The 25,895-nt window shown below is 38.3% G+C and overlaps 1 protein-coding gene across 3 annotated transcripts in view; it reads left to right on the top strand.

The window, feature by feature from the left end:
* Positions 1-6,779: 6,779 nt before the first annotated feature.
* The window catches only part of Kmo (kynurenine 3-monooxygenase), a 33,760-nt gene continuing 14,644 nt past the window's right edge, over positions 6,780-25,895 (top strand). For 2 of the 3 annotated variants that reach the window (XM_090340188.1, XM_090340189.1), the window contains exons 1-7: positions 6,780-6,864; positions 14,114-14,183; positions 14,472-14,569; positions 14,694-14,783; positions 17,490-17,538; positions 22,439-22,526; positions 24,163-24,328. In XM_090340188.1, the coding sequence (XP_090196314.1) occupies positions 6,811-6,864; positions 14,114-14,183; positions 14,472-14,569; positions 14,694-14,783; positions 17,490-17,538; positions 22,439-22,526; positions 24,163-24,328 (615 nt within the window). In that variant the 5' untranslated portion in view covers positions 6,780-6,810. The remainder of the gene's footprint in view (positions 6,865-14,113; positions 14,184-14,471; positions 14,570-14,693; positions 14,784-17,489; positions 17,539-22,438; positions 22,527-24,162; positions 24,329-25,895) is intronic. The other variant, XM_090340191.1, reaches the window with a different exon arrangement.

Genomic DNA, 25,895 nt, shown 5'->3' on the forward strand with positions numbered 1-25,895 from the left:
AGGATCAAGGACAGAGGCATGGCTCAAGTGATAGAGCAATGAGGCCTTGAGTTCAAAACTCTGACCAAAAAAAAAAAAGCATTGCTTGATGGCCTTGGTAACAGTATTTACATGTCTGTGGTTTATGAGTTTGAATCACAATATTTAAAATATGAAATGAAACTAAGACTGAAATAGTTGAATAAAAACCACACAATGTCTCCACCTATCAACTAATTGAGAAATTACTGGAATTCTTGAAAAACTGAAACTAGTGATCATTTTAAAAGGCAGGAAAATAATAGTCTTAAAAAAAAAAGCAATAGTATTAGGAAACAGCAGACCAGCCATCTCAAATGTTTATATTTTCCACCATTAACAACAACAACAAAACATGTAACAGTCCAGATACCTGTCTGTAATTCGAGCTACTCAAGAGGCTGAGATCCAAAAGGTCACAGCTCAAAGCCAGACCAAGAAGAGAAGTCATTGCAATTCTATCTCCAGAATAACTACTGAACAGCCAGGCTGAAGACATGGCTCAAGTGATAGAGTGCCAGCATAACAAAAAAAAGGCAAAGCTGCAAGAGGCCCTGATTCAAGCCCCAGTTCTGCTAACAAAGATAACCAAGCAGCATTGGTTAAGCTTAGTGATATCGTTTTTGTTTACAGAAACATCAAAGGCTATCATTTCGTAGCCATGGTTTTTCTGTAGTTACCTCATCAATATCTTTTGTTAAAGAAACAAAAATAACATTTCTAAGATGGTATGGCATGTTTTCATCTTCCCAATAGCCTTAATTATTTTGATATGTGGTATTTATTTTAGTTTAGCGGTGATTGATTTTTCATTTATCAATACTAGTACGCAAATATTGTAATTTAAAATTTTTGCTTTAAGATTTTACTGTTTTGCAACTGAAGTCTGCTTTTTGAGATAAAACTATAATCGTTTTAATTTGGTTATTTTTTCATATGTGAAATAAACTATTTTATTTATCCAGTTTCTTTGGGGGTCAGGGAATGGTTATTGCAGTTTGAATTCAGGGTTTTGCCCTAATTAGGCAGGAGCTACACCACTGAGAGCCATGCCTCCAACCCTTCTGTTTTTTTTTTTTTTTTCTATTTTGTCTTGTTGTGATAAGATCTAACTTTTTCCCCAGCTACCCTGGACTTAGACATTCCTAATTATGTTTATGGATGCAACACCAGGTCCAGCTTTTTCTACTAAGATGAGCCATCTGAAATTCTTTTGTGAATATGTGGGAGTCTGGTCTGATTTGATGTAAAACCATGATCCTTTCCACCTTCTGTTCTTAATGAGAGGTACTTTTTACTCTCGTATTCAATGTTTCTAATTTCTTTTGGCCATTCCTGGGCACTGAACTCAAGGCCTAAGCACTGTCCTTGGGCTTTCTTCAAGGCTAGTACTCTAGCACTTGAGCCACAGCACCATTTCTGGTTTTTCTTATGTATGTGGTGCTTAGGAATCAAACCCGGGTCTTCATGCATGCTAGGCAAGCACTCTTACCGTTAGGCCAAATTCACAGTCCTAATTTCTGATTTCTTAAGAAATTGTTTTAATGGGTAATATCCCTATTGTTGCTCATTATTCTAAATTGTATAACAGAATACTCTTTTATATATTACCACCTTTATACTAGTCATCATTTTATAGCTCCTTATTAAGTTTGTTTGAAGACCCTACATTAAGGATGTACATTATACATGTTTATGTTAGGAAACAGCATTTTCCTTTTATGAAAGAATGTTTCTAGTCTAGTTGGAGTTTGTTTTTAACCCCACATTTTTCTGATAAAAATAATATGGATCTGTTTTGTTCTTGTGGACAATATCTGGCTTGTGTTTCTCTTTTGCTTTACTAGAAAGCAATTCAATTTACTGAAGCAAAATTTAAGATTTTTTTTCATGTGGGACATGTGAAGAAAATAGACAAAGGAGAAATCAATCCCTCTTCTAATATATTAGATTCCATCCCATCAGGCATGTTGCTTCTTTAATTTCCCACCCTTTTTCACATTTCATCAGTGAATTTCACATTATGGACCCAGGTCACAGCCATGACCTTTTGTCTCATCTCTCATGCTCAAATGAATCAATCAGACTAAACAAAGCTGTGTCCACTTGCTCCTACGTTCTAAGATATATTGCTCACTAGCTGTACTTACTCATTCCTCATTCTCTCCTCAACCTATGACAATGGCTTTCTGTGTTCACCACACTCCAGTGCTATGTCCTAGTCAAGAACACTGGTGGCACACAACTACCTACTCAGGAGGCTGAGATTGTGGTTTGAAGCCAGCCTGAGCAGGAAAGTTTGTGAGGCTCTTCAGAAAACCAGAAGTGGAGCCGTGACAGCACCAAAGCCCTGAATTCAAGCTCCATGGCCAAAAAGGGAAGGAAGGAAGGAAGGAAGGGAGGGAGGGAGGGAGGGAGGGAGGGAGGGAGGGAGGGAGAGAGGAAAAGAAAATAAAAAGAACAGTCATGACCCCAGCGCTTCTAGACTCAGTCTTACAATTCCTTTCCTTTTCCTTCCTTTTAGAACCAATGATAGGAGAAACTCAGGTAGAAAAGGCTAGATGAACAATACTGCATTTATGGAAGATAAAGCCTATTTTTATATATGTACTGATTTTCTTTTCTGAGTCCCCTATCACCTCTCCTAGAAACCAGTCTTAGAAAACTGTCTCCATGTCTATTTTGTGTCACTTGGTATCTGTGCATTCCTCTAGAATTGGTACCATTGTTTGCTGCATTTGAAAAGCTATGTATCCAGGCGCAAATGGCTCATATCTGCAATCCTATTTAATTAGGGGGCTGACAAAGAATCACAATGCAGAAGACCTGGCAGAGTGGTCTGTGAGAGTCCATCTCCAAAATAACTTGGAAAGGCTGGGCTGGTGACAAAAAAAAAAGCTGATGTAAATGATATTGAATTATACATGTTAGCCCCATGTTTAGACATTTTCTCAATCAGCTTTGCTTTCTCTCCTTTGTTGAGACAATAGCTCACTATGTAATTGAGGCTCTAGTTACATTGAAGTACCCAGATGTGGAGTCCCCAAAGACTGCCGAGGAGCCAAAGCCGATGTATGCACATGAGAATCCTTTATTGCAAACTCAAGCCTAGGCTCACAACCATCACCGACACAGCAGGTCAGAATTGAGAGCCCCGACCCTTCAGTTAGCAGGGTTTTTATAGTAAATTGACCGTAAGGCACAAGCTGACCACATGCAGGTAGCCAATAAAATTGTTCTGCTATCAGGAATTTACAGCCCACAGCTTGCCAAATTTCCTGAGTTGACCAAGTTCCTATGGGGTCTGGATTAATTTTATGTTACACAAGATTAATGTTTTGCAAGTCATGTACTCATTTGTCACCAGCATGAGGATGGGAAATGCCTATAGGGGGTGGAAGAGGGGTCTCAAAGGAGGTCCCTATATTTTAGGGGGAAATTTATATTGAAGAGGGGTCTCTTCCATGTATCCAACTATACTTAGTGTCCCTTTCTAGCTATTCCCCTCAACAGTTTACATTTAAAACTTAAAAGTATCTTGTGTAACAAATCTAAGCTTTTGTGATAGAGGCTTTGAGTCCTCCTTGATTCTTGAATGTCACCTCCACTCTCCCAAAACACTATGTCACATTTACTAGTAAATTTCTGATTCTTCCACCTCTGAATTAGTCACTGAGTCCATCTATTTTCCGCTCCTTTCACTTCCTCCAATACCTTTTGTTTATCAAGTAAGTAAACAAGTAAATCAGGGGATTTTGTCTTCAGATGTTCAGCTCACTGTGTTGAGGGCCAGAAAGTTCTTGATCTCATCAGAGAAAAAATTCAAGAATGAGTATAGAAGAGACCTAAGCCACAGTGGATTTATTAGTGCAAAGCAAAGCGGAAGTTTACCCTTGTGTTAGGGCAGGCAGGCTCAGGAAAGTGTAATAGAGTACCCAAGACTCTAATTGGCATCTGTACACATGGAGATGAGTAGTCCTGGAAATGGTTTAAAGTGGCATCAACTTCCACAGACTGAGTTTCTCATCATTAGTCTTGCCACATGTCAGTCAGGACGATTTGGGGTCTTGAATAATCAAGCCTATCATGTTTTACATGTTAAAGGGACTTTGGCTCAGCAAGACCTACTTGTATATCACAAGTCATTCTACTAGTCCACAACCTATCACACACACACACACACACACACACACACACACACACACACACACACACACGAAGAGAGGCAGTCAGAAGACTAAGGAATATGCAGGGCCAAAGAACTCTAAGTACAAAGGATCTGATTAAGGGAATCAACAACTCTTGAGCAAGCTGGTCAAAGTGAAACATTGTTCTGTCAACTTTCACAGTAGGAGAACTGACGAAAGCAATAGAGCAAACGGTACAGTTTTCATCATTTTTAATACTCAGTGTTTATATGTTTTATATTTTTGAGTGTGTATGAATGTAGGAACAAGTGGAAATTGAGTGCCTGATGTGTGCTCACATTTTGTAGTGATGAACAAATAACTGAGTTCCAATTCAGAAACATTGCTTGTTGCTGTTGACACAAGTTAAGTCCATTAATCCTTAACGTGTCCCCCAGACTCAAGTGTCTTAGGCTTAGAAGATAGAGGAAATTAGACTATTCTTCTATTCCCCAAGAGAACCTACCGGAGAAAGAAGTGTGGCCATGTCTAATCTTACAGAAGGATCTGTAATGCAGTATCTCCATTTGACTTTTAGGATAATGTAGAAATAAGTGGCCATAACCAAAACTGTATTTCTATCACAGTTACACCTTGTTTAAACTTGCTTACTAGGCATTACATGTTCTTTTCCATTTCCTCTGTGTGTCAGTATTGGAGTTTTCATCTCATAGCCATATGCTGGATGAATTTACTTGGTTGGTTCATGCTCTAGAAATTGAGTTATATCTCCAATTGATATTTTTAGCTAGTCAGTTGGTGATGGAGTCTCATGGGCTTTTCCACCAGGGCTGAATTTGAATCAAGATCTTATCTTTCAGCCTATCGGTTAGGAATACAGGCAGGTGTCACAAGTACCTAGCTATTTTACATTTCTAAATGTCAGCAGCAATGCCATGGTTCCCAGATTTGTTTTCTCTTACCTAACCTCATGTAAAAAATGTTAACTGTCCATCAGCACGGATAGCTTACTACTTGACTACAATCTTAGCTACTCAAGAGGCTGAGCTAGCCTACACAGAAGAGTCTATGTGGTTCCTATTTCCAGTTAACCACAGAAAGAAGAAGTGGCTCAAATTTTAGAGAGCAAGGAAGTGGTGCTGTGGCTCAAAAAGTAGGGTGGTAGCTTTGAACTGAAGAGCTCAGGGACAACACCCAGGCCAGAGTTCAAGTCTCAACCACCACCAACAACAAAAAAATCTTATATTTAGCTGGGTGCAGTGGCTCACACCTGAAATCCCAGCTACTCAGGAGGCTAGATCTGAGGATCTCAGTTCAAAGCCAGCCCAGGCGCTAAAGTTTATGCATCTCTTATCTCCAATTAACCACTAAAAAACCGGAAGTGGTGCTGTGGCTCCAGGGATAGGGTGGTAGCCTTAGGCTGAAGAGCTCAGGGATAGTGCTCAGACCCAGAGTTCAAGCCCCACAACTGACACACAAAAAAAATTTAGGGAACAAGCCTGAATAAAAATGCTAATGGACAGAGCCTAGACCCTCCCTGAGTTCAAGCTCTAGTACCATCACATACACACAACAAAAACAAAATTGTGGATTGCACAAAAAAGTTAGTTCCCAAAGAAACAGAAACAGAAGAATTACTATTCATTCTATCCCTTTTAATGTCTTAAATATCATACCACGTGAATACTCATAATAAATAAATGAAAATACTCAACAAAATTTTTTAGCAGCTCTAATCATGGTTATCCACCAGAGGGCACTATTGAATGATATTAAAATTTCACTTGTTGATTGATGCAAAACCATTCAGAATTCTTTGTGTTCTTACTACAAAATACAAAAGCATCTTCACTGACGATTTATTCTTTTTTTATTCTTTCTTATTTATCTCCATTTTAGTTTATACTATGTTATATTCCAGAAAAATTGCAATTCAAATATACAAGCACCCAACTCATACATATCAAACAGTATAACACTATCAAATAAGATGGAAGGGATAGATAATATGAAATCTCCTCTATTGGCAATTCATGGGTGAGTTTCTAAATGTTTTACCCACCAATGGTCAGGTAGACAATTAAAATCTTGCTCTAGAGAGTATTAGTTAAGATTTGTCCACTCCTTGTCCCTAAAAAACTAGTTTAAGAAAATCCATATTTTAGGTGAAATATATCCTTGGTATATCTTCATAACAAGAATAATCCATGGTTAAGTTGATAGACTACATCACTTTGCTCTCTAACTGAAATTAGAGATTCTAAGGAGATTCTCTGAGACCTCAGGCAAGAGGAAGTCTCATGGCTATTCATGACTGAGAATGAAACTAATAGATTCTGGAGAAAAAGAAGAAGAAAAGCCATCTGACTGTTTGGTTTGGTTTAGTTTGGTTTAATCTGAGTCTTACTCACAAGACACTGTTTTTACTTAACTGGAGTTTCCAGAATTTGGTCACTGGCCTGAATTTTTTTTCTTAAAACTGAGCTGGTTGTACTTTGTGCTTCTAATGGGTTAAATGGTAACAAAGAAAGCACTTTGATTAAACATTGCTGCAGTTTCACCAGCTCTCACTGGGTTGTTTGCTATATAAATACGGAGAAGTCCGTGGGAAGAGGCATCAAGTGCAAGACTCACCTTGCCAGTTATGGACTCATCTCATGAAGAAAGGAAAAAAGTCATTGTTGTTGGTGGTGGCCTGGTAAGAATGATTATATTACTTACTATTACTCTCAATAATTATTATCCATCTCATACAGTGCTAGATACTTGTGAATATGTTTAATATCTACACTGAGTTAAATATTAAACTGTTTTTGTTCTAATTATTTCCATACCTGAATATTTCTTTCTGTATTTTAACCTTCCTTTCTGTAATAATCTCTCTGGTGTTTTCAGGGTTGTTGTTGTTTTATTTTGATTTTGTTTTACATAAGAGGCTAAGTATATGTTGTCTTTTGGTGTTTGGCTTATTTTACCCAACATGTTACACTCTAGATCCTTTTATTTCCCTGCAAACAACCTGCTTTTATTCTTTTTTATGGATAAAAGAAAAATCTTCCTTTGTGTATATACACACTGATTTTCTTAGCGATTTACTGCTGGTGGCAACCTGCACTGACTCCACAGCCTGATTATTATAAAGAGTGACATGATTAAGCATGAGTATAACATCATTGGTTTTTATTATGAATGTGTATATTTATTTATTTATTTTTGTATGTTCTGGTAACAGTGTTTGAATTCAGGGCCTCATATTCTTGCTGAGATCTTTTGTTCAAGGGTGGTGCTCTACCACTTGAACCACACTCCACTTCTGACATTTTGCTGGTTAGTAGAAGATAAGCATTCCTCAGGTTTGTCTGTCCAAATTGGCTTTGAACTTGAACCATTAGATTTCAGCCTTCTCTGTAGCTAGGATTATTGGCACGAGCCACCAGTGTCCAGATCAATACCATTTCATTATTTTTAGCAAGAAAGTCATATTTTTGTTAAATACAAAGATTATTTTTTTTACCGTTTTGATGTACTATTTCTTAAAAAATAAAGCAAATGTTGCCAATAGGAATGCCACTACCCTGTCGGTGGCATGTAAAGTTGTTCCACTACTCTAGAAAATAGGATGGATGTTTCTCAAAAGACTACACATAGAGCTTCCCTGTCACCCAGCAATCCCAATCCTGGGCATTTACTCAAGTGACCACAGATCAGGCCACACTTATTGTAACATTATTTGCCATAGCTAAGATGGAATCAATGCAGATACTCCTCAGAAGATAAATGGATAGAGTATGTGGTGTATACCAAAGAAACATGGGCTTCATGGTTTCCCTCATTTGTAATAATTAGTATATGTTTAGGATTCTTCTAGCAGAGGGTCACAATGGCTCAAAAGCTATGTACATATGGCCATATAGGATGGGGCTAAGCGAAATGAACCCCAGGTTATAGAAACAAGAGGTTTATCATGATTGTTGTTCTTAATGTACTATGTGAAGTTGTTTCTTTTCTCTTTTTTCCCCCTTATGGTTTATCTCATGTTGTTACTGTATCTGACTTTGGTACCTGGTATATTGTATATATGTTTATTTGTTTATTTGAAATAGGGAAGGGAAGGAGAAAAACAAGATGATTGGGGGGATGGAGGGAAAGTGGAAGAAAGACATGGGAAGGGGTATCAATGTTCATGAAGTAATGTACCCACTACCTGATGAATGTAACTGTAACCCCTCTATACATCACTTTGACAATGAAATGCAACTAAAAAATGTGGTATATATACATGGTGGAATTCTATACTTCCATCAGAAAGAATGGCAGCACTCCATTTCTAAGGAAATGGAAAGACTTGGAAAAAATTACATTAAACAAAGTAAGCAGGACCCAAAGAAATAAAGGTGACATGGTTCCCTCATTTGTAATAATTAGCATATGTCTATAATATTCTTAGCAGAGGATCACAATAGTTCAAGAGCTAGGTGCATATGACCATATAAAATGGAGCTTATCAACATGAACTTACAGAAATGGAAACAAGAGGTTTTTATCATGTACTGTTTGCAGTTATTTCTTTGTTCTTTCTCTTCCCCCTTTGGGTTTATGCCCTGTTGTGACTGTTTCTGATTTCTGTACCCTTTGACTTATTATACACTTATCTGATTTACAGAAGGGAAGGGAAATGGAAGAAGTGGTGGGACAAAAGATGAACTAATGCCACACTGATACTCGGTAGATGTGGAAATGTTCTTTATGACGGGGGAAGGGAATCGAAGAAACTGGGAGGAAATGTGGGAAAGGGTAACACTGGTCGAAAAGAAGTGCACTTAGTTATGTAACTGTAACCCCTCTGTACATAATAATTTTTTTAAATGCATAGGTGTCTTTTTCCCCATCATTTTGCATTTTGTCCCCAAGTGGACTAGGTTTTATAAACATATTTGCCTCCATAGTAATTTTTTTTTGCCAGTCCTGGGGCTTGAGCTCAGGGCCTGAGCACTGTTCTTGGAATTTCTCAAGGCTAGAGCTCTACCATTTGAGCCACAGCACCACTTCCAGCTTTTCTGTGTATGTGGTACCGAGGAATCGAACCTGGGTCTTTGTGCATGCTGGGCAAGCATTCTATCACTAGGATACACTCCCGGCTCCCTTCCCTTGCTTTCTCCCAGTTTTTTCCTCCCATCTCCAACCAAGACATTCATCTTGCCTGAGCAGGTGAGGTCACACAGCTGGGACATGCCCACACACAGGAAGGTGGAATGGGGCGTGTCTTCTTCATTTCTGCAGCGTGGTGACAAATTTGTTCTCTTCAACCTGGCTGCTTCCCACTCAACACAACTCTCCTTTAGAATAAAAACATCCCAATTACTTCAAATTTAATAGTTCATCTTTATGCAAATCATTTTCAGGCTTTTCATTCACGGGCATGCATTCACTCATTCACTCATTTACTCAACAAACAAAATTCATTCATGGCCTAATACCATACTAAGCTACATAGAGATTGGGACATTTTATGTCACATATATATCCACATCATATATGCTTATATGGTCTTTTTGTTCTGCTTTTGTTATCATCTTCTTCCCCCCAGTGCTATTTTATCTCTGATTCAAAAAGCTGAGGAATATTGTCACCAGCCATGTTTGAGGGGGATACATGGATTGTCATTGCTTCATAATTCTCTTTTATGAAAAAGTCACACAAAAAGAGAATTCATCCATCTTTTTGAATTCCCTGTCAACATTGTTGTAGGTAGTAGGGATAGCTAGTAGAGCATTGCAAAGAGGAGAAAAGCAATGTAGAAAGGAACAAGGTCGATTCTGTAACACATAAGCCCTACAAGAGAAATGCAATTTGGAGGTGGGGTGATGTAGTGTGTCTTGGGGCTTTCTGACTAGAATATGGTCAAGGATTGCTTTTCTGAGGAAAAGATATGACTAGATCTTGGAACCAGATGGAACAATACAGGGAAGTTCTTAGGAAAAGAACAGTGAGGTGTAGAACAAGAACTCTGAGATCATAGTTTCACAGGTGCAAAAAGCAGAAAGAAAATCTGAAGCAGGGTGAATTCAGAGGAGTAGCTGATAAAGTTAGAGAAGCTGGCATGGCTGTATTGGGTAGGATCTTAGAAAACCACACAGTCAACTATGTGATTTTTTAAAACATCCATTTCTCAGGTGTGGTGCTCATCTCTATAATCCCAAATCTCTCAGAATACTGAATCAAGAGGATGATAAGTTCAAGGACAGCCTGGGCTTTTCCATTTCCCAGAATGACTGGAAAAACAGTAAGAAGATAACACCCAGCAATTATATCCTAGACTAGGGTGGCAGAAATGATAGCTCTCTGAAACCCAAGGGATGATAACAAGTACATACATGGACATATGATTTTGGAAAAAAAAACAAAAATGTAGGTGTCACCTCTGCATTTCTCCTGCATGAATAGAAGGTGAACACCATTTTGGATTCAGTTGATATGTAATTGTGGTGGAGAGGGTTATTTCAGATACTCTAGTGGGGGAATTTGTGGGTGGTTTTTTGTGTTCTCTGATATGGACTTCAGAATTGAGAAAAGGCTGTGGTATATCAAATGCAGAAGGAGAGGTCAAGGGCAGAGGGATGAATTTTAGGTATGCTGAAATGCAACACCAAAGTACACAAGCTCCATAGTTGTGGATGAGGTTCAGGAAGATGTCAGCTGGAGACAAAGTCACTTGTTTTCCTAAGAGCAGCCATGGAAGCGCCACCTCATCCTTGTCAAAGAAGGTAAATCAAGATTACCGCTTGGTTAGATATCAAAGGCAGATATTATAGATCAGTGAGTTCACAGTAAGATTTAATTGGCATAATATGCATAATTCTACTGAATACAATAGCTAAGAACAAACCAGTTTATGTACTTACGTTGTAGTTAGAGCTAGTCTAATCTTATTATTATAATGAAAGATATAAAAGTTAATTTTTTGAGCCAGGTGTCCCAGCATAGCCCAGACTGGCTTTCATTCTCTTGCCTCAGCCTCTGAAGCACTAGCATTACAGGTATGCATCACGGCCTCAGAAAGACTGGTAAATATATTAATTTTTACATTCTCGATCAGTATTTATCACCTAAAAGGATTTGTGTTTTAGTCACTTTTCTGTTGCTATGCTGAAAGCCTGAGACAAGTCAACATATAAAGAGAAAAGATGTGCTTTGTAGGCATCATCCATGATCAATTGACCCTTTAACTTTAGGGTCAAAACCCTAAAACCACTGGTCTCATGGAAGCAACAAAGAGAAAACCAGAAAACTAAGATGCTGGGGACCCATAATCCTCTCCATGGATATGTTGCAATAACCTAAATTCCTTCTGGTTGGCTCCACCTCCTAAATATTCTTCCTCTTCCCAATAGCACTAGTCAGGAAATGAAGGTCTGAAGATATGGAGCTATGAGAGCTAGTAAGATTCAAGCTAAGGCAGATGGTTTAATCATGACCCCAGATTGAGGAATCACTGCAGGCAGGGTTACTTGGGAGCTTCCATAAAAGCATGCCAGTTAAACACAAATGTAAGTATATCTCAACATATGTGTAAAACAAATTTTCAAATAATATTGTAGTTGGCACCCATCACTGGATCAAGATGGGGATCACATCACATAATTTGTCAGGAGAGCAGTATGAGGAAAGAGAAAAGGAAAGAGGAAAGATATAAACAGGGTAAGTATATAATTACGTAATGAGGGAATCTCCCTGGGGTTCAGCTTATGCTCAGTCATGCTTGATCAGTTAATAACAGAATTTTTAGTTCATAGATTTTTAAATTTAATCTTCAAATGATTATAAGAAAGTGACAGTATATCATATCTATAAGTATCCAGTATGTCTTGACCAGAGTCACCTCTTTTATCATTCTCTATACTCTTCTTCCCCCGTCAAGTTCCTATATTGAGTATTATGATGGTATTTGTCTTTGGTTTCATTCATTCACCCTCCTCTCCTGAGACTCCTACCATTCTTTGACCCTATGTTTCAACTTTTGATATCCATTTTGTTAAGCTGTCAGTTGTTCAATGGGTTTACATGGATGGAGTCTTGGTCTTGTACAAACTATACTTTAGTCCACCTGATTCAATATATAAGCATATGCCTCTATGTATTTCTGTGCTAGGTTTTATATGAGGTAGAAGACCCACATATTAGAGAAAACCCGTGCCCCTTTGTCTTTCTTCTATGGTTTACCTCAGTCAGTGTGATTTTTTTCTCAGATCCATCCATGTTGCTGAAAATTGAATTATCTCATGCTTTCAGAGTTGAACAAAATTGTATTGTGTATGGGGATATATATATATATTGTATACCCTTACTCATTATACCCTTACTCATTATATATGATATGATTAACATATAACATACATATGGACTTGGATCTATTACACACAATATGTATACATTATATATAATATGTTGTATATATATCACATTTATAAATCTATCCAGTTGTAGGATATCTGGGCTATTTCCATAACTTAGCTATTGTAAACAGTGCTGCATTGAACATGGGTTTGTCATATAAATACAGATTATTTTAATCAATATGTTTACTGCTGTGGAATATTTGAACCTTAAAACAACAAGAGAAACCTTTCATAACTGTACCTAGCATCATAAAATATGTTTTATTCTCCCAATTTTCTAGCCCTTCCAATGTCTCCCTCCTCTTATCAACTTCCTTCCTTTCCATTTGTATTTTTTGTGTTTTTTGGTTGTTCTGGCAAACTATTACTAAAGATTGCACTGACACTCATTCCCAATTAAGCAGCTTTTCACAGAAAGTGTGAAATAAAGTTAGGGTCTGAATTACTGGCTACTTTATGAATGTTTACAGCTCACTTTACATACACAACACCCCAATAGATTCTGCTTTAAGCTTCAATGGAACCTTAGGTACAACAGCTTCTAATCTTTGTCACATTGTTATTTTCTTGAAGGAGACATTTTATGATGAAGCAGGTTTCATTTTATAGCCCAAGCTGACCTAGAACTTGGTGTGTAGACAGGGCTGGCCTCCACCTTTCAACCCTTCTGCCTCAGCTACCCAAGTGCTGAGATGGAGAGGCATGATCACACTCAGCTGTGAAGAAAGATAGAATCAACAAGCAACTGGTTCCAGTACCACTACTGCTTTGCTTGCTTCTTTTTTTATTAGCAGTAATATAATAATAATACTGATAATATGTACCTGAGAATCTACCACCCAATGTAAGAATTAAAACAGCCCAGTAACTTCTGTTGATCTCTGAGATTCTCATCTATACCTAAAGAAACATTGCCTTGAATATTCTTTACTATCATTTGCTTTTTATGTGTATTTAGTCCATTGATAGCAAACATGTTTCATGTTCTCTATGTTTGAAAATGTTAGACTGTGCCTTACTAGGAAAAAGACAAAAAAAAAGAGTACCTAAAAATCTATGCCTAAAATGATACTGCTCAATCTTTTTCTTTCTGGAATCAGATTTGCACTCAGAGCACTGTCTTACAGCTAATTCTCTGCCACTTTACGCCATGGCTCCACTCTAGTTTTTTGCTGGTTATTTTAAAGGTGGAATCTCAAGGTGGACTTTTCCACCTGGACTTGCTTTGACTTTTGATCCTGCAGATCTCAGCTTCCATAGTAAGTAGGCATACAGGTTTGAAATATTTTTTTTCTTTTGCTAGAACCTGGATTTAAACTCAAGATCTTAAGCTTATTTGGCTTACTTATTTGCTCAGCTAATGTTCTTCCCTCTGAGCTATAGTTCCAGCCTTAATTTTGAATTCATCTTACCATTTTTGCAATTGGTATTGACCAGCAATGCCTGAGAAAATAAATGAGGGTAGTGAAGTATATATATTTCATTTCATCATTAGAAATGTCACTTGTGTTTCTGTCTGATTAAGTAAGAAAAACTTGTTTTCACTCCTAGGTTGGAGCGCTGAATGCATGTTTCCTTGCAAAGAGGAATTTCCAAGTAGAAATATATGAAGCTAGAGAAGGTAAGCCATCCGTGAAACTCATGAGGGGTGATTCTCACTCTTTGATCTTTTTCTTTTTCTTAATGAAGCTTGTTTAATAAAAGAACATTGAAAAGTAAGAATTGTTAGAAATCTCCAACCCCTTAATGATCTAAATTTCTAATTTGCTATGAGTGTTTTCTTTAGAAGAGTTAACAAGTCTTCTAATTTAATTCTGAAGGCAACAGTTTCTTCTAGCATAGTGACATGCTCATTCTATTCTAGGATTTAAGGGTGTTTTTGACTTGGTGTTTGCTTCCAATATTTTAGATATTCGAGTTGCACAGTCAGTACGAGGGAGAAGCATTAACTTGGCCCTTTCTTATAGAGGACGACAAGCCCTGAAAGCTATTGGCCTGGAAGATCAGGTATTTCATTAAAGAATGTGTCTGTTTTTCATATATATATGTATATATAAAAATCTCACTTTTAAATAAAAATATTTGATGTCATGTTATAGAAATAGAAATCATTATTTCTGGTTTATTATAGGTGGTGTCTCAAGGTGTTCCCATGAGAGGAAGAATGATTCACTCTCTGTCAGGAAATAGATATGTAATTCCCTACGGGACAAAGTCTCAGGTAAGTTTACCCTGGAGATAGTGGTTTGTGGGTTGGTACCATTGCTTATTGACTCTTTCCTTCCCCTCTAGCCTGACTTTCAACATAGCCTGCCCCAGTCTAGACCCAGGGCATTTATACTAATTATCAAGATATTTTACCGGAAATGATCAAAAGAACCCAACTTAGAGTGCACATTACAGATTGAGCTCCAGTTATCACTCACATTATTAGGTCTTTTTCCCCCCTCTCACTCTCTGCTTTGCTCCTGTGGCCTGCAAAGGCCCTTGACCTCCCATCTCCTTTCCAATTACAGAAAACAACGATGTTATTGTGTTAAATTTTGTGTCCAAGAGCAACTCTGGAGGGTTTTATAATGCTGTTGTGCCTTGTTTTGCTTATGAATTCTTTGGTCCACAATTTGCTTATAAGTTATTCAATGAACAAAGAATGCTTTTTAGCATCCCCATAATTTGTAAAACAGAGGCCAGATAGTAACATGGAGTTTATGAAAGAAAGGCATTATCTTCCTGTCTTTTTCTTCTCGTTTTCCTAGTAACATGTATAATTAAGAAAAATGTGTATTCTGAGTTCGTTTCCTTAAGAGAAAATGAAGGTTCCAAACATCCAGCAACAAGAGAAATTTGCATTATTTCTATCCAGAAAAGCACAAAACCCAGTGAGGCTCATGTTCTTCTTAGCAGAGTACCAGTCCTTTGAGCATAGATAGGCACTCCCCTGGTTCCTTTTGCTAAATTACTGAATCTTACTCAGCAGGGTTGGGATGCAAGCTGAGGCTCTGAGTTCTCATTGCCTCTCAGGTTGGGATTATGTTGCTGGTCTGTGGACATCCACAGTGCAAAAGGTTGTTTGTGGGTTTTGTGATGATTTCCAGTGTATATATTCTAGCAGCTAAAAGGGCTTTGGAATGCAAGAAGGATTATAAGTTTCCATTGAGCCAGGAACCAGTGGCTTACACCTGTAATCCTAATCAGGAGGCTGAGATCTGAGGATTGTGGTTCAAAACCAGACTGGGAAAGAAAGTCCTTTAGACTCTTATCTCCAATGAACTACTCAGAAAAAGCCAGGAGTAGTGCTGAGGATCAAATGGTAGAGTGTTAGCCTGAACACAAAGAAGCTGACAGCACCCAGACCCCAAGTTCAAGCTTCAGGACCAGAAAAAAAAAGTTTCCATAGAAAAGCTTTTTAAAAATTCCTATGTGTTTTGGCATTTTAAGAAAGTAGAAAGAGACATAATTGCATGAGCCTGGCTAGGGGAGTGAAAGGAAGAAAATCTACTTAACTATTCTTACTGATCAACACTTTCAACTAATTGATGTATAATTGGCTTCTTCTGGTGGAGCTGAAGGCTCAACACAAGGATCATTTGTAGAATTTGCAAATGTAATCAGGTAAACCGTGTGCACTATGAGTTATTCCGGTAAACTGTGATTGCTGACATGATGCATTAGTTGCTGAAGGCAGCAAGAGGAGTCCCTACCTGGGACCCAGTGGACCTAGGGGATCAGTGGTCAAGTTCATCAGGAAAAGACGGCAGTTGGATGAGGCCAGGAAATTCTGCAGGGAGGAGCAGACAGCAATGCTGGACTGGCTGAGGGAGGGAGGGAAAATTTATTTTTAAAGAACTCTTTACAGAGCAAGTGAGATTTGTAATATCCTATTGAAATGTTAAATCAGCAGCAAAATAGTGGTAATAAAATTGGGATCTATCTCTGGAGGAAAGTTGGCTGAAATCTCATTTCTTCACCTCTTTTCTTTTTAGTATACTTTTCTTTTTTAGTGATGCCGTCATTATAATGTGTTCTAACAGTTAAAAGCAAAGACTTAAAGGCCAAAATATGAGTTGCCACCTTGGGTTCATTGCAACTATCTTCATGAGAATAATACTTTAGGTACAAGAGGAGATTTAGAAGTATCGAACTTTGTAACAGCCTAAGTTAAAAATTGTTTCTTTTGGGCAGTATTGAGACTTGTACTCAGGCCCTCTTCCTTACTTGGGGCTCTATCACATCAGCTATGCCTCCAACCCAGTATTTTTGCTAGCTAGTTGAAGATGGAGTCTTGAGAATTTTTCTGCATTGGCTTCATTCCTCAGTCCTCACATCTCAGCATAGCTAAGATTACAAGTGTACTCAAAAAGCCTGGCTCTTTTCTTTCTATTTTTTTCTGTTTCTTTCTCTCCCTACCTCATTTTTTTTTGACTAAAGTATTTCAGGCTACCCTCAAATTATTGATTGTCCTTACTCAACCTTTCCAATAGGAGAATGCTAAGTATGTACTACCATACCAGGCAAAACTTGGTTATCACGTTAAATGCATTTGGTTAACATGTATTTCCTAAAGAGCATGTAAATGATTAGAAAACGAGATTTTCATCCTTCTACTAAATAATAAATACCTTGTTGTTTAGTAATTTAAGACTGTATTTGTCAGTGGGGTACAAGAATAAAGGGGGAAAAGGTGAACTAATGCACACATTATATTCAATGCACATAATGTAACGATTGAACTCCATAAATTGAGGGTGGGAATAAGATAAGGAAAGATGGGGGGAGGAGATAATGGAAGAGGTGACATGGATCAAAACACACTGAACTTAAACTGACTTAAGGAATTTAAACTCCATTGTACTTAACAATACAAATCTTTAAAAAAATCATATCTGTCTTTTCTTCATAAAGGGTGTAAACCATTTTTATTTTGCAGTATATTCTTTCCATAAGCAGAAAAAACTTAAACAAGGATCTACTGACTGGTAAGTTCAATGTTTTCATTTACCAGTTTAAATAAAGCACATACATTTATCTTGTCACGTGATGTATTGGGGTTTGAGTAGTATCCCTTTTTAAATGGGTTATAAACAGAACTACTGAGGGCTAGAGTGTGGTTTAACTAATAGACTGCTTGCTTAGCAAATCATTTCAAATCCAAGGACTTCAAAAACTAAATTACAAGATTGAGACTATGTTCATACTAAGTCCTTAGTGGAGACAAAGAAAGCTTCACTATTTCACTTTATTAGTTACCTGCGCGAAGATCAATCATTTATCAAATGTGAGACCTATTGTCCCTCAGTCACCGTAATGCAGGATTGCTCTTCTTCAGTACAAAGCTCAGTCTAGTGGGTCCACAGATACAGAGAGACAAGTTCAAAGTGCACGGTTCAATTCACATTTCAGAAAGACGGAGAAGCAGCTGACTGGAGATAGAGAAGGGCCCACATTGAGGACTCAAGTACAGTCCCTGAGCTGTAAAGAAAGTTCTAGCAATGAGGTAGGGGTGTGGGTAGAAAATAGACTCATGACATCACTAGGAGACCAAATAGGTCGGAGGTAGTGGAGGTTAAAAAAGAGGAAGTTGTAAAATATAGGCCTGATGCTAGTAATTAGAAACAAAAATTTAAAGGCCCACTTATTCGTGAGAATTTGCTGGACTTGAAATCAAATTTGTTGAATTAGAAAGTCATTCAATCACATTGCTGATAGCACATGCAGCCCTAGCTTATGGTAGTTTCTTTTCTTGAGTATTTGTGCTAAACAGACTTATCCATAGCAAAGCATGGCCCTCAAGTGTTTCTGTTATTTTTATTTATTTATTTATTTATTTTATTTATTTTTGACCGTTCTTGAACTCAGAGCCTGGGCACTGTCCCTGAGCTACTTTTGCTTAAGGCTAGCACTCTAACACTTGAACCATAGTGCCACTTCTGAGGAACCCAAGGCTTCATACATCTTAGACATTCTACCACTAAGCCACATTCCCAGCCAGTTCTCTCTCTCTCTCTCTCTCTCTCTCTCTCTCTCTCTCTCTCTCTCTCTCTCTCTCTCTCTCTCTCTCTCTCTCCCTCCCTCCCTCCCTCCCTCCCTCCCTCCCTCCCTCTCTCTCTCTCTCTCTCTCTCTCTCTCTCTCTCTCTCTCTCTCTCTCTCTCTCTCTCTCTCTCTCTCTCTCTCTCTCCCCCCCCTTATTTTTCTCTTAGTGATATTCCTGTTTGAATTCAGCATCTCATGCTTGCTTGGCTTGCTTGCTTATTTGGCATTCTACACCTGAGCAATATCTCCATCTCAACCTTTTGCTGACTATTTAGGACATTGTGTTTTAAGAATTTCTTTTTTGCCCAGACTAGTTTCAAACCTCAATACTTTGAAGCTCAACTCTGTCTTGGGGGGAATGTGATGGGGAAGACATTGTAGTTGGTTTACCAAGGATTTAGAAGAGTTGTCTTGGAGTACTTAATTATATCTCCTTAGTTATAATTAGAAGATTGTCTTATGGTTAGGCAATGGTGGAGAGAGGATTAGTCTACTAGATATTAACAAAACAGATAAACCACCTTTTTTCACTTTCTTTCTTCCTCTTTTCCTTTCCCTTCCTTTCCTTTCCCTTCCCTTCCACTTCCTTTCTTCCTTCCTTCCTTCCTTTTATTTCCTTCCTTCCTTTCTTTTTCTTTCTTTCTTCTTTCTTTCTTTCGTTCTTTCTTTCATTTTTGCCAGATTTTGGCCTTGAACACAAGGCCTCAAACTTGCTTGGCCTGTTTACTTTGCTGATGCTCTATTACTGAGCCATGCTTTCAGCACAGCATTTTGTTGATTATTTTGAAGAACTTTTCTAAGCAGATTAGCCTTTAACCTGAGTCTTTCCCATCTCAATCTTCCAAGGAGTTAGGATTACAGGCACAAGACATAGCAGACCTAAGACAATGTTTTTGAAACATTAGGCACTGAGATAAGTTGTTTATATGCAGAGACTATTAGGAGAAGTGGCTATTAGTTTTCAGGGTGGTGAATTGGAGGCTTAGGGGATGCCAAGTTACACTGCTAATATTTAGTAAAAGCTCAATTTGAACTAGAGTCTGTTACTCCAATCTCCATGTTTCTTACAATTCAGTTTCTGCCTCCAATATTATAAATGAAACACCTGCTGGTACTAACCGACTGTGGTCAAGAGCAGAAGAGAAACACTGACTACTCTAGTCTCAGCCTGAGCACCTTTACTCATCTCCAGATTAGAGCTCCCAAGCAGCATTGCGCAATCTACAACCACAAGGGCCAGTCATGTAATGTTAAACATGTAATATTAAACTTTATAACAGCCATACTTTAGAAGAGTAAGCAAATCTGGGATAAATTCATTAAGATAAATGAATGCCATATGTACTAAACACTTGTCAATGTATAATCAATCCAAGAAATTTTGTCTTAGCTATATTTCCCGAGCTATTTGTGTGTGTGTGTGTGTGTGTGTGTGTGTGTGTGTGTGTGTGTGTGTGTGTGGCTTTGGTACTGCCAGTTAGATGCTGTGTCACTGAAGCCATGCTCCTAGCCCATTTTGCTCTGGCTATGTTTGAAACAGAGTTTCACATTTGTCTTGGAACAGTCTTGACTACAAATCCTCCCACTTAATGCTTTCCTTCATAGCTAGATAAGTACACCACATCATACCCAGCTTTGTTGTTGTTGTCATGTTGTTGTGTTGTGTTATTGTTGAGGTGGGAATTTGTGAACATATTTTCCTGGGCTGGCCTTGAACTACAATTTTCTGCATTTCTGCCTCCCAACTAGCTAAGATTATGGATATGTGCCACCATTGCTGAACAAGGTTATGCATTTTACAAGATGTCCAAATACATGGTATACTTGAGCCCACCCACATTCACGTTCACACCATGGGGCTAGGGATTAGCACAATGCAGTTGAGAACCTAGAGTAGTCAGTGTTTCTCTTGACCACAGCCACTTTGGTTTTTTTTTTTTTATTTTTATTTTTGCCAGTACTGGGGCTTGAACTCAGGGCCTGGGCACTATTCTTGGGCTTTCTCAAGGCTAGAGCTCTACCACTTGAGCCACAGCACCACTTCTGGCTTTTTCTGTGTATGTGGTACAAAGGAATCCAACCCAGGGCTTCCTGCATGCTAGGCAAGCACTCTACCACTAGGCTGTGCTCCTGACCCCAACAGTCACAGGTTTTAAGGTCACTATGTGTAACCCCCTACCCACAGATGGTCCGTTCATCTTCCACAAAGTGTCCAGTGAGTACACTTGCTGTAGTGGTTCATCCTGTTCCAGCCTTTATCTGTACTCCCTTAAACTTCCAAATGCAAACAAACTAACAAATAAGAGAAAAGGAAAAGAAAACAAAAATAGCAACAATGGTAACTAGAAATGTCTCTCGTTTACTTTTGCTGGAGTTCATTTCATGGAATATCACTGTATATGATCGTCTGCACATCGCTATTGATCCACTGTCAAGCATTCCTATGCTTGCTTGCTGACTTTCTCTCTTTCATCTTCTCTCCCTCCCCCCACTCTGTCTGTCTGTCTGTCTGTCTGTCTGTCTCTCTCTCTCTCTCTCTTTCCCTCCCTCCCCCCCACCCCCTCACCTCTTCATGACTTTAGGCTGATATCAAGGCTTAAACTCAGGCCTCAAGTTCCCACTTGGCCTTTTCACTCAAGGCTAGCCCTCTACGACTTGAGACACGTCTTTCCTTCTAGCTTTTTATTGCTTAATTGGAGACATTAGTGTCATGGACTTTGCTGACTGGGCTGGTTTCGAACCACAGTTTTCAAATCTCAGTTTCCTAAACAGCTAAGATTAAAGATCCACCAGCACAATCTACAGGTTCAACTCACGGTATTTTCAAAAAATAAGAATTGCCATTTTTTCATGTTTTTTTTTAAATTTTTTTAAGTTTGCATCTAGTGTACTTATTTTAAAATCATTTAGTTACTAACATATTTAATGACCAGAACTCTCTAGTTTGTTAATATAAGTTATTATCCATTTTCACACTTATGGTAAAGCCTATTTTAGGAGTACCCTGACCTCAAAAAGCAAAACAAGGTTTTAATGGTTTCGAACCACAAACGCTCAAATCCCCACATTTAAATGTAATTTATGTATTATTTTTATTAGGGCAGTATGACTACTGCCCTAAGCCATTGTAATAGTTGACTGACAGTAACTGGCAAGAGTAAAATTGAAAATAATCGAGCAGAACAAAAACATCAGCAGTACTGATTATATCTTTTTCATGTATATATGTATTTATATGTATATGTATATATAGGCATATATATATATGCTTTGCACAAATCAGGGAGCAAGGCACATGATGAAGTGGAATACATTTAGTCAGAATAAACAGCAACAAAGTTGAATTTTTTGAATGATAGTAGGACATTTACCAAATGGTTGTCAAATTACCATGTTAACAAATTCATCTTAGTTGTTGAGAAAAAAAAAATAACTCACACCTATAATTCTAGCTATTCAGGGTGCTGTGATGTGGAGGCTCAAGATTCTAGGCTACCCCAGACAGAAAAGTTTATCAGACTTTATCTTCACAATAACCAGTGAAAAAGCAGGTCTGGGGTACTGCCTCCATTAGCAGATAGGAAGTTAGGTAAATGCAAGACCCCAGTAATGCAGGAGAGAGGGGATGACTGGAAGGGAGAAGAATAGGAGAGAGAGAAAAACATTTCACCATGCCTGGTTGGACACACCTGCAATGGAGGCTAGGGAGATTGAGTTCAAGGCCAGCAATATGTGCTACAGAGCCCCCTCAAAAAAAGGATAAATAAATTGATAAAAAAAATTTCTATCTTGCTGGTTCAAGAAAATAATACATTTATTTTCCTTCTATCTGTTTCCTCTTTCAGCTGTTGAGAAATACCCCAACGCAAAGGTGCACTTCGGCCACAGGCTGGTGACATGCAGCCCTGAGGAAGGAAGGGTCACAGTTCTAGGGTAATCTGGGTCAGGCTTTTGGCTCAGAGGGAAGGCTTGGAGTGAAGGGCTCTATTTGTAAACTTTGTTCTTTGGCTCTTTTGAAAGAAATTTAAATGATTCAGTGAACAGAAATTCAAATAGCGCCTGGATTCAAGAAATAATAGCTAGGAATAATGTCCCAGAGGCCTGCTGAATGTCCAGGCCCATAACAGTGATTCTTCACATTCTGGCATTCACACTCTCTCCTCCCTGAACTTGGTGACTGCCACTGATCAGCAGTTCCTGTCCCCTTTCTGGGTTCTATTTCTCTGCCTCTCCTTGGCCAATTCTATTTCCCCTGAAATTCCAATTCTCAGACATATCTTGGGATATGTCATGGATCCATGGTCAAGAGTTCCACAACAGTCTGAAAATTCATCTCTCTACAACAAGCATTGCTAGTGCAGCCTTCTCTCTTTGTTAGCACTCCTAATCGAAGTGCTCATCAACAGTTCACATTTCCCATTAACAGGTACAGCTGACACAATTCAAATATGTAAAAAGCTCTCATCATCTTTAGCTACCCAAACATGCTCATTCTTGACCTTGCTGGTATTTTTGTCATTATACTTCTTCATGGTATGTCTTTTCTCCTATGAAGTGTATAACTCTCCAAGGTTGTCTTCCACCCTCCCTTCTGGCTTTGGATTCTGTCTTCCTTCCTCCTGTAGTGTGACAGTATTTGACTCTACCCCTACCAGAGGACCCATCTGCTTCTACTCCTAGCATCTGAACCCTGCATTCTGCTTCCATATCCAACTGCCAAATGCATTTTCTTAAAATACGATTTTTCATATATTATTCTTCTAATGGAGAATATTATGATCTACCTTTTGCTGGAATACTATATTTAGAACTTTGATCTTTAAATCTCAAATTTTCTTCTCCTTCATCCCCTCTACCCATTCTGCAATTAACCTTTTATATCTATGGCTTTCTCATGTATGGATTCAAACAGCCTCAGATCAAATGTATTCAAAAATATTGCATTGTCAAAAAAACAACAAAAAATTGCATCTATACTGAAAAATGTACAGACAATTCCACCACATTACAATGTACTAGATATATAAGTACCCTAATGATGATTTAAAGCATATGTGAAGATATGGACAAGTCATGTGCAATTCCTAATGGATTAGAATATTTGCAGAATTTAGTATTGTAGAGCCCAATCTCAGAGATCACCTTAGATTTACCTTCAAATATCTTTGATCAAGACAAACTTATTACCCTAGAAAATGTTGGTCAAATTCCTGCAGTTGCTTGTACATTCATTTGCACATCTGTAACTTAGGAATTCACAGCTGACTCTCCTGGGACACCCTGCCCTTGTCTCCATATTCTCTCCCTTTATTTGGGAAGCTCAGGTTTTTGTCATAGTTCTGTGGCACAACATGCCTTCGCTGCCTGCACTCTTGTGTGTTATTTTCATTCTTACATGGAGGAAACTTGACAGAGATGAGAAGTTTGTCTTTATTTTAAATCATTGACTCAGAGCTCTCAATGTGACACACAGTTGCGAGTTGTCTGAGTCACCCACTGAAGCCAAGACTTTAAACAGAACATTGTTTTCACTAGGTTTTGCTTTGGGGTGGCTCATTGTATTTTTCAGACCTGACAACGTTCCCAATGATGTCACTTGTGACCTCATTGTAGGATGTGATGGAGCCTATTCAACCGTCAGAAGTCATTTCATGAGGAAGCCTCGCTTTGATTACAGTCAGCAGTACATTCCTCATGGGTATATGGAGCTGACCATTCCACCTAACGGTGGGGAAGTAAGTCCTTTCTTTTTGCAGGTGCTCTACCCTGGGTTGCAGACACAGCAGGGCTACTGCGTGTGTTCCGGGTGGAACTCAGCTTTGATTCAGCTGCAGAACTTTGTAATGCATAGTGAGTTAGGTGTGCAGGCATCTGTTAAATGCTTTGTTATATTATTCTCACTCAACTTTTCATGGGCTTGCTTTCAGTCACCCTACTGGAAACACACAAGGGATTTATATTACATACTATTGTTATTCGTCACCATAGACAAAGCAGAAAAAAGAAACAGTTTGGGAATCAGTTGTCCAGTATGCGCATGAACCAGAGGCTTTGTCGGTTTGCGTTCTGGTTTTTGAGACAGGGTCTCTCATTGTACAGCTTGCATTGGCCCCAGCAATGATTTGTCACCAAGCCCTTCATGATCTTCTTACTTACCATCCACTTCTACTATTGTTAGAGAAGTACAGTCACTTGTTTATTTATACAGATTCATCTTGTCTCTTCAACTCACTGTAAGATCTTTGAAGATGAGGATTTGTTCACCTATACTGTTATGACACTTTGAGGGCCTGGGGCAAAATAACAAAAACCCTTCAGTATGCACAAAGCTTTCTATTAAGACACAATAACTGTGATTCCCCAAGAAAATGCTAGGTGGATACTATGCTGGTCTTTTAGTATTCTGCTAACAACTTAAGCATAAGACTTTTCAGTCTACTTTATTCAGATAAGGTAACAATGTTTCATAGACTCAATTTTTCCATTTTGCTATACCAAAGCTTGAACATTGTTAGTATGACACTGTACCAATTAAGCCACACTCCAGTTCTGCTTTTGTTATCTTGAAAGTAGAATTTAGACAGGCGCCGGTGGCTCACACCTATAATCCTAGCTACTCAGAAGGCTAAGATCTGAGGATCGAAGTTCAGAGTCAGTCCAGGCACAAAAGACCATGAGACTCTTATCTCCAATTAACGATTAGAAAACTGGAAGTGGTGCTGTGGCGCAAGGGTTAGGGTGGTAGCCTTGAGTTGAAGAGTTCAGGGACGGTGCCCATGCCCAGACTTCAAGTCCCATGACCGACAAGATAGAAAGGAAGAAAGAAAGAAAGAAAGAAAGAAAGAAAGAAAGAAAGAAAGAAAGAAAGAAAGAAAGAAAGAAAGAAAGAAGGAAGGAAGGAAGGAAGGAAGGAAGGAAGGAAGGAAGGAAGGAAGGAAAGAAAGAAAGAAAGAAAGAAAGGAGGGAAGGAAGGAAGGAAGAAAGAAAAGAAAAGAAAAGAAAAGAAAAGAAAAGAAAAGAAAAGAAAAGAAAGTAGAATTTAGTCGACTTTTCTGCTCAAGTTGGCCTTAAACCATGACACTTCATAAATATCTAAGATTCCTACTAGCTGTTTTTGGATTACAGGTGTAAGTTACGGACACTTGGCTTAAATGTGTAGATTTTGATATATGTGTATATATGCATACATTTGTGTGAAAATACAGAGGGAAAAAAGTCTTATTGCATTTCTAAAAAAGCTCAGAAAACTCAATTTCTCTAGAACATAGGAGCCATAAATCTTCCTAGGGTTTATTTTTTAAT

This window comes from Megascapheus bottae, chromosome 10, assembly GCF_031878675.1.
Source record: "Megascapheus bottae isolate mThoBot1 chromosome 10, mThoBot2.hap1, whole genome shotgun sequence".
Classification (NCBI taxonomy): Eukaryota; Metazoa; Chordata; class Mammalia; order Rodentia; family Geomyidae; genus Megascapheus; species Megascapheus bottae.